The sequence below is a fragment of the Ammodytes marinus genome, assembly GCF_949987685.1.
Source record: "Ammodytes marinus genome assembly, chromosome: 8".
Lineage (NCBI taxonomy): Eukaryota > Metazoa > Chordata > Actinopteri > Uranoscopiformes > Ammodytidae > Ammodytes > Ammodytes marinus.
In genome coordinates, this window is record NC_137212.1 from 2508776 (window position 1) to 2518775 (window position 10000).

The 10000-nt window shown below is 41.4% G+C and overlaps 1 protein-coding gene across 1 annotated transcript in view; it reads left to right on the forward strand.

Moving 5' to 3' along the window:
- Positions 1 to 10000, forward strand: part of mast2 (microtubule associated serine/threonine kinase 2) — a gene marked incomplete at its 5' end in the record, with an annotated part of 199097 nt that overhangs the window by 166784 nt on the left and 22313 nt on the right. Inside the window, 7 exons of the mRNA XM_080032778.1 lie at positions 2169 to 2301; positions 3074 to 3141; positions 3232 to 3335; positions 4359 to 4567; positions 5606 to 5744; positions 6096 to 6228; positions 7446 to 7611. Of these exons, the coding sequence (XP_079888904.1) occupies positions 2169 to 2301; positions 3074 to 3141; positions 3232 to 3335; positions 4359 to 4567; positions 5606 to 5744; positions 6096 to 6228; positions 7446 to 7611 (952 nt within the window). The remainder of the gene's footprint in view (positions 1 to 2168; positions 2302 to 3073; positions 3142 to 3231; positions 3336 to 4358; positions 4568 to 5605; positions 5745 to 6095; positions 6229 to 7445; positions 7612 to 10000) is intronic.

Below are 10000 nucleotides of genomic sequence, written 5' to 3' on the forward strand. Positions count from 1 at the left end.
ACCCTACTGTCCACACAGAGCTACTTCAGAAAAAATATGGCGCACAACATCTGTGGTAAAACTGATGATTTCAACCAAGAATTTGAGCCCAGAAATGTGTGTGAGACAGAGGGATAATGGGAGGGATAAGTGAGGGTGAGGAGAATAATTTAACTACTGCAATTCATTTATGGACTCTTTAGAAGCCTACATACACACACACACACACACACACACACACACACACACACACACACACACACACACACACACACACACACACACACACACACACACACACACACACACACACACACATACATACAGGCAGGAACACATTAACACTTCTCTGTATGGAATGCAAGATGTTATGGAAGCCTGAATATTATACCTCAAAAAAAATATTGTAATTGTAAAAAAAACAAAGATTTTTTTTTTTTCTTTTCCGATGAGCTTATGCGAGCCTACATTACCGGCCAAGCTTTTAAAAACGTCAAACTTATCTGAATTACCTTCAATTTTTTTTTTGTCAAATCTGCACAAATATCCAATTTCCAAAAGGAGACGGGTGTAAGAGGTGTGTGAGACAGAGGGGTAATGGGAGGGGGATAAGTGAGGGTGAGACAGAGGGGTAATGGGAGGGGGATAAGTGAGGGTGAGACAGAGGGGTAATGGGAGGGGGAAAGTGAGGGTGAGACAGAGGGGTAATGGGAGGGGGAAAGTGAGGGTGAGACAGAGGGGTAATGGGAGGGGGAAAGTGAGGGTGAGACAGAGGGGTAATGGGAGGGGGAAAGTGAGGGTGAGACAGAGGGGTAATGGGAGGGGGAAAGTGAGGGTGAGACAGAGGGGTAATGGGTGGGGGATAAGTGAGGGTGAGACAGAGGGATAATGGGAGGGGGATAAGTGAGGGTGAGACAGAGGGATAATGGGAGGGATAAGTGAGGGTGAGACAGAGGGATAATGGGAGGGGGAAAGTGAGGGTGAGACAGAGGGATAATGGGAGGGGTTGCCCTGGTGATCACATGACTAGTTTTGACTGATCACATGCAGCTAAAGTTGTGACAGCGTTCAGGATGGGTTTGTTACAAATGGAAGCACACGGATACATGAGTGTGTGTGTGTGTGTGTGTGTGTGTGTGTGTGTGTGTGTGTGTGTGATTGCGACCGTGTGTCTTTCTCTTTGTCTTTGTCAGAGGACACTCCGTACTTTTTTGCTCATTTATCTGTGTATCCAACAACTTCTACCGTGGTCATATCACCATTATTAATCTGACATAGTCACATACAAATACATTACCTCATGGCCATGCATCCCGCCGTCTCTCTTTCACTCACTTCATCATAATACTAATGAATGCTTTGTATCTGCTATTTTACAAGCTTAAATACTTTCTCCCTATCTTCCTCTCTCTCTCCCCCTCCCTCCCTCTCTCTCTCCCTCTCTCTCTCTCTCCCTCTCTCCTTCTCTCCCCCTCCCTCTCTCTCTCCCTCCCTCTCTCCCTCTCTTCCCTCCTTCCCTCTCTTCTCTCTCCCTCTCTCTCTCTCTTCCTCCCTCCCTCCCTCCCTCCCTCTCTCTCTCTCTCTCTCTACCCCTTCCCCTCCCTCCCTCTCTCCTTCTCTCGCCCTCTCTCTCTCTCTCCCCCTTCCCCTCCCTCTCTCTCTCCCTCTCTCTCTCCCTCTCTCCTTCTCTCGCCCTCCCTCCCTCTCACTCTCTCCCTCCCTCTCTCTCTCCCTCCCTTCCTCTCTCTCTCTCTCTTCCCCCCTCACTCTCTTCTCCCTCCCTCCCTCTCACTCTCTCTCTCTCTTCCTCCCTCCCTCTCTTCCTCTCTTCCTTTTTCTCCATCATAAAGTTACATAGTGCACCTTTAATTATAACACTGATAAATTGTTATCGTCCGAAAGAATAAATAAATAAATAGATAGATAGATAGATGGATGGATGGATGGATGGATGGATGGATAGATAGATAGATAGATAGATAGATAGATAGATAGATAGATAGATAGAGATAGATAGATAGATAGATAGATAGATAGATAGATAGATAGATAGATAGATAGATAGATGGATGGATGGATGGATGGATGGATGGATGGATGGATGGATGGATGGACGGACGGACGGACAGATAGATGGATAGATAGATGTTTTGTGTTTGCTAAATGTTAAACCTTTCTCCGTCTTTTAGGAGTTTGATCCAGAGGAGTTCTATCACCTGTTGGAAGCAGCTGAGGGCCATGCTAAGGTGGGGCAGGGCATCAAGTCTGACATCCCCCGATACATCATCAGCCAGCTGGGGCTCACCAGAGACCCACTGGAGGGTAGGACCACCTCAATACACCTCACTATACACTGTTTATATTCATTTGGGGCGACTGTGGCTCAGTTGGTAGAGCGGGTTGGCCGATGATCAAAGGGTTGGAGGTTCGATCCCCGCCCTGCCACCTGTGTCATAGTTGTTGTGTCCTTGGGCAAGACACTTCACCCACCTTGCCTCGTGTGAATGTCGATAGTTAGCCTGTTATCGGTGTATGAATGAAACAGGTCTCCCTTGCAAAAGAGTCTTCGGTCTCAATGGGATATACCTTTATAAATAAAGGTTAAAAAAAAAAATTTAAGGCCAGGCAATGCAGGTTAATAGGGTCAATTTCTTTTAAAAACAAAAAAAATCTAGACGTTGGATGAAGCTAAATAGTTAAGTTGTTTTTAATTGTATAAATCAAAATGTACAGGTCTTAAAAAATTATAAATCACACAATAATTTGTCACTATATTATCTTGTTATTTTCTTGGTGTTGACTGATTCTCTCTCTCTCTCCCTCTCTCTCTCCCTCCCTCTCTCTCTCTCTCTCTCTCTCTTCTCTCTCTCTCTCTCTCTCTCTCTCCCTCTCTCTCTCTCTCTCTCCCTCTCTCCCCCTCTCTCTCTCTCTCTCTCTGTCTCTCTCTCTGTCTCTCTCTCTCTCTCTCTCTCCCTCTCTCTCTCTCTCTCTCTCTCTCTCTCTCTCTCTCCCTCTCTCTCTCTCTCTCACTCTCCCTCCCTCTCTCTCTCTCTCTCCCCTCTCTCTCTCTCTCTCTCTCTCTCGCTCTGTGTAGAAATGGCCCAGTTGAGCAGCTATGACAGCGGGAACCCAGACACTCCAGAGACAGACGATTCAGTGGACGTGAGTATGCAAACATAATTGTATAGTATAAATTGTTAATAGGCAAGATATTATGTAAAATTTGACTGTCCCTCTCTCTCTCTCTGTCAGGGTCGCGGTAGCTCCGCCCCTCCCGCTCCTCTTCAGACCAAAACCAAAGCCCCGCGAGAGGAAGACTTTGAGATGATCAAACTCATCAGTAACGGAGCCTACGGGTCAGAACACTATAAATTCACATGTTAAATATTCTAATGATAAAGCTATACTGCGTAACTTATGTCGCCCCCCCCCCCCCCCCCCACCCCCCCGTGAGGAATTCTGAGTAATTACAACAACACTATCGGTGCATTTACATGGCTTTTCTTGGGGATTTTTCTGAGCTCCTGCACCAGTGTCAGGGTGGGACACCAGTTTGTAAACGCTGCCATACTGAGAAATACAGAGAGAGTTTTGTGGAGCTGATAGGTCTAATTCAACTTTGTTTCAACTCGTTTGGCGATGGCTTGAATATAACCAACATTTATTTACATAAAAAATGTACTTACTATAGCTTTAAAATGTGTATCATCCTTTGCCTGTTTACATATCAATTTACAGAGCCTAGGCTGATCTTTATTTCCCTCTTTAAACAGGGCTGTGTTCCTGGTGTGACACACACACACACACCCGTCAACTTTCTGTGAACTAATTTAGCTCAACTCAAAAGTCACGCAGTATAGCTCTAAAACTATAAAATGTGTATCATTCTTTGGCTGTTTACGTATCACTTTATATTACAGTTAACAGATCAGTTTACAGAGCCTAGGCTGATCTTTCTTTTCCTTAAACAGTGTATAACAGCATATTCTATCGAAATTCATATATATATGAAAAAGTTACGCACTTTTGCTTTAAAACTAAAAAACTTGCATTTGTTTTAAGTTAATAATTGTTTGCCTGTTTACATTAAAGACCTACTTCACCGGTGGGAATATGAAGGTGTATTGAATTCTGAGATCCTATGTAGTACTGTGATGTCACAGTAAGAGAAATGTAGGGTTAGACAGTGAGACCATAAAACACTCTTTCTGCCTTTTCTCAGGCTAGGATGAACCAATTAAATTTTTTTTGCAAATTTATACTACATAGGATCTCAGAGTTCAATACACCTTCATATTCCCACCGGTGAAGTAGGCCTTTAACAGTTTACAGAGCAGTTTACAGAGCCTAGGCTGATCTTTCTCTCCCTCTTTAAACAGGGCTGTGTTTCTGGTGCGACACAGAGAAAGCCGTCAGCGTTTTGCCATGAAGAAGATAAACAAACAGAACCTGATCCTGAGGAACCAGATCCAGCAGGCCTTCGTAGAGAGAGACATCCTCACCTTCGCCGAAAACCCTTTCGTGGTTTCTATGTTCTGTTCATTCGAGACCAGGAGACATCTCTGCATGGTTATGGAGTATGTGGAGGGTGAGATAATCACACACGCACAAACCTACGCACGCATACACACACACACACACTCACACACACACACACACACACACACAGACACTAACTAACTCACTCACGAACGCACACACACACACAAACAAACAAACAAACGAACAAATCACACACACACACACGCACACACACACACACAGATACACACTCACTCACCAGGAGACATCTCTGTATGGTCATGGAGTATGTGGAGGGTGAGATAATCACACACACACTCAGACACACACACTCACGAACGAACGCACACACACACGAACAAACGAACAAACAAACAAACAAACAAACGAACAAATCACACACACACACTCAGACACACACACACACACACTCTCACTCACCAGGAGGCATCTCTGCATGGTCATAGAGTATGTGGAGGGTGAGATCTACATTCTAACACTTATTATATATATATATACTAGGGCTGTATGTATGTGGAGGGTGAGACAATCTCACACACACACACACACACACAAAAATTAACGAACGAACACACACACACACACACACACGAACGAACAAACAAACAAACGCACACACACAGTCAGTCAGTCAGTCAGTCATCAGGAGACATCTCTGTATGGTCATGGAGTATGTGGAGGGTGAGATAATTAGTATTACAGTTATTGTCTATTGTTATTATTATTGATAATCATTTTTTTTTCCTGTTAATGTCCGGTCGGATTTGGGAGATTAACAACTATTTTAATTTTTTTTAGATTTACTTTGAGACAATTTAGTCTGTGATAATTGGCAAAATACTTAAAGGTGCTACGAGGAACTTTTTAAATATTTCTGAAACAGTCTCACTTTTCCTCTGATGATCATAAATGACATGTAACAGCAAACGAGACCATCAGTGCAACAAAAAAAATGCTATTTGTATATTATATAGTTGTTCTGATTTCTTTAATCAGCTATATTAGGGCGATCATTTTTTACTTGGAACACACACGAGCTGTCAACATGCAATAGTATGGTACATGTTGAGTGTTTTCTTTGCAGGTGGGGACTGTGCCACTCTGCTTAAGAACATTGGAGCTCTGCCGGTGGACATGGCTCGCATGTACTTTGCAGAGACGGTCCTCGCGCTGGAATATCTGCACAACTACGGCATCGTACACAGAGACCTCAAACCGGACAAGTAAGACACACACACACACACACACACACACACACACACACACACACACACACACACAAGCTCGCACACACACACAAAATACAGTAAGTAACATTGTTTGCACACATACTGAAAGAATTAGTAATTTACTAAACAGACGCACACATGCACTCACTCACTCACTCACTCACTCACTCACTCACTCACACACACACACACACACACACACACACACACACACACACACACACACACACACACACACACACACACACACACACACACACACACACACACACACACACACACACACACACACACACACACACACACACACACACAATCTATTAATTTTCATTTTCTCCCCCGCAGTCTCCTGATCACGTCGATGGGTCACATCAAGCTGACTGACTTTGGCCTGTCAAAGATCGGTCTGATGAGTCTCACCACTAACCTGTATGAAGGACACATCGAGAAGGACACGCGCGAGTTCCTGGACAAACAGGTGATAACTTATAGCTGAATGGCTTTTTCTATTGTGACCTATAATGATTAAATTTGGAAGTTGTTTGTGAATAGTTTTGTATAACTGTATAGCTATGTTGCTTGTTTTTCTGGCAACAAATTATGAAATTAGATACACTTTTGTTCTGTGTTATATTTTATGACAAAATGTGATAATCGTAGCTGTTTTTTATAAAGCAGACAGATACTGATAAACAAACTTTCCTTACAGGAAAATGTAGATCCCTGGAACACTGTTTGAAGTTAGAAAGCTTCCTGAAAAGTTACTGTTTCACTGTTGTTGTTGTTTACAGCAGCAGGGCCCACAGTTTGGTTTACAAACATATTCTAGTCTTACGTTTGGTTCCAGGTTCCTCAAAATAATTAGATTTATGATGATAGAACTATTGAAATACTTAGAATTACATGTAGAGAAAATATGTTTAGTAAAGCTACTACAGGCTCTACAAATGTAAAAAAAAAAAAGGCATAGTGCACCTTTGCAACAATTTGCAAGATTGTGTAAATATTACCGAAAATTGGTTGAATTTGTCTTAATTCTTCCATAATATCCTCACCATATAATCTCCATGTGTTTCAATGACCACTTAGGTGTGAGGGACTCCAGAGTACAATTAAATATAAATAGAAAAAAACAAAAATTAAGAGAAATAAATAAATAAAAATTATATACATACATACATTACATTAAAGAAAAGGGAGAAGAAAAAAAACTGGGAAAAAATATATAAATAATAATAATATTTAAAAAAAATATATAAACAAAGCATATTTTCTATGTGTTTTAATGCCCCGTTAGGTGTGTGGGACCCCAGAGTACATAGCGACTGTGGCTCAGGTGGTAGAGCGGGTCGGCCGATGATCAAAGGGTTGGAGGTTCGATCCCCGCCCTGCCACTTGTGTCATAGTTGTTGTGTCCTTGGGCAAGACACTTCACCCACCTTGCCTTGTGTGAATGTCGATAGTTAGCCTGCTGCTATCGGTGTATGAATGTGTGTGTGAATGGTAACGTGGGAAAGGAAAACAGGTCTCCCTTGTAACAGAGTCTTCGGACTCAATGGGATTTACCTGTATAAATAAAGGTTAGATAGCCCCAGGGCATAATCTCCATGTGTTTTAATGCCCCTTAGGTGTGTGGGACCCCAGAGTACATAGCCCAAGAGCATAATCTCCATGTGTTTCCCCCCCCCCCTTTAGGTGTGTGGGACCCCAGAGTACATAGCCCCAGAGGTGATCCTGCGTCAGGGCTACGGGAAGCCGGTGGACTGGTGGGCCATGGGGGTCATCCTCTATGAGTTCCTGGTGGGATGTGCTCCCTTCTTTGGAGACACACCAGAGGAGCTGTTTGGACAGGTCATCAGTGGTGAGTAGGACAGAGTGTGTGTGTGTGTGTGTGTGTGTGTGTGTGTGTGTGTGTGTGTGTGTGTGTGTGTGTGTGTGTGTGTGTGTGTGTGTGTGTGTGTGTGTGTGTGTGTGTGTGTGTGTGTGTGTGTGTGTGTGTGTGTGTGTGTGTGTGTGTGTGTGTGTGTGTGTGTGTGTGTGTGTGCGCGCGTGTGTGTGCATGTGCTTGAGTGTGTGTGTGTTCTGCAAGTGCGTGTTACATGTGTGTGTGGGTGTATATATGTGTGTCTGTGTGTGTGTGTGACCCTCCTTTACAATGATGTCGAGTCAAACAAAAACAACAACACGTACACAATATTCAATGCAAATACATAAAATACACAACAACAGGTGAAGAGAAAAAACAATTGAAACATTTAGACAGAGGGGTAGAGTGGCTGAAATTAAAATGAAATTGTTGAAAAGTACAATGTAGCCTAATTAAAACAGTTACTGGAAGAATTTGGCAGATTTATGAGTTCCTGGTGGGATGTGCTCCCTTCTTTGGAGACACACCAGAGGAGCTGTTTGGACAGGTCATCAGTGGTGAGTAGGACAGAGGGATGAAAAACTACAATGATGAAGATTTGTGTAGTTTTTATAATAATAATAATAATAATAATACATTGGAATTTATATAGCGCTTTTTCCAAATGCTCAAATACACTTAAAGGCCTACTTCACCGGTTTGAATATGAAGTTGTATTGAATTCTGAGATCCTATGTAGTATAAATGTGCAAAAAAAATTAAAATCGGTTCATCCTAGCCTGAGAAAAGACAGAAAGAGTGTTTTTTTAACCCTATATTTCTCTTTCTCGTGACATCACAGAAAGAGAAATATAGGGTTAAAAAAAACGTACTTTGCAAATGTTACTGTGATGTCACAGTAAAAGACATCACAGTAATATTTACAAAGTACGTTTTTTTTTAACCCTATATTTCTCTTTCTGTGATGTCACGAGAAAGAGAAATATAGGGTTAAAAAAAACGTACTTTGCAAATGTTACTGTGATGTCACAGTAAAAGACATCACAGTAATATTTACAAAGTACGTTTTTTTTTAACCCTATATTTCTCTTTCTGTGATGTCACGAGAAAGAGAAATATAGGGTTAAAAAAAACGTACTTTGCAAATGTTACTGTGATGTCACAGTAAAAGACATCACAGTAATATTTACAAAGTACGTTTTTTTTTAACCCTATATTTCTCTTTCTGTGATGTCACGAGAAAGAGAAATATAGGGTTAAAAAAACACTCTTTCTGTCTTTTCTCAGGCTAGGATGAACCGATTTAAATTTTTTTCGCACATTTATACTACATAGGGTCTCAGAATTCAATACACCTTCATATTCAAACCGGTGAAGTAGGACTTTAAATGCATCTGTGAGTAGCAGAGAGATGAAAAACTACAGGAATGTCTGCATTCAACGTTTCAAATGCATCTGAATAAAGATTTTAAGCCAGAAGTCAGAAACAAAAATGTATCTTAAATGGATTACATGTTTCCAGGGAAGGTGAAGTTACAGTGTGTGTATTTTAACCTGCAGGCTGAGATAGAATTGAGACATTTTCTCTACAGCAGAGCAGTTCATACAGGCTTCAAACTAGTACAGGCATTTTGTGAGAAAATAGGGGTGGACCTCTCAAAAATTGCAACAGAAACCATTCCAACTTTTCTTGTCTTGTGAATATGTAATTAATAACATACTAAAAGTCTTAAAGGTGCAGTGTGTAATATGACATCATCAAGAAAGGTCTACAAAGTTCTAGAATGCAACACTCCCTGGGTAACCCCAACCCTTTTGAATAATAACAGAAGCTACAGTGGCCTTCAAGGACAAGAACAATTCTACATTTTAAACAATGCACCTGATGACATTCCAACCAACATGGATTCCTCCATAAGACTTACCCTCTCAATGTAAATATGTATATTAATATTTGTAATTCTCCGCTCAGGAGGATAATTCAGATTATTGGCAGAGGTGATTTTACACCAATGGGGACATATTTATGAATGAGGATATTGATTTTAGCTAATAAATTAATTCAAATGTTACACAGTGCCCCTTTAAGGAATCCATGTGGTGGAAAGTACTTTTCTAAGGGGTTTCTTAACCATGACTTTATAACAATTTTCGGCTTCCTAAAGTACCGTTTTATGGTAGAGGTGATATGTGCCAAATTCTTAAGACTTTTAGTTTGTCATTAATTACATATTCACGAGACAAGAACAGTTGGAATGGTTTCCGTTGCAATTTTTGAGAGGTCAGGTTATATAATGCCTAGACTAAACTCACAAAGGAGTGAAATCCATAGTGATTGTCTTTGATGAAAGACCAAGTCAATGATTGTAAAGCTGCATATTCC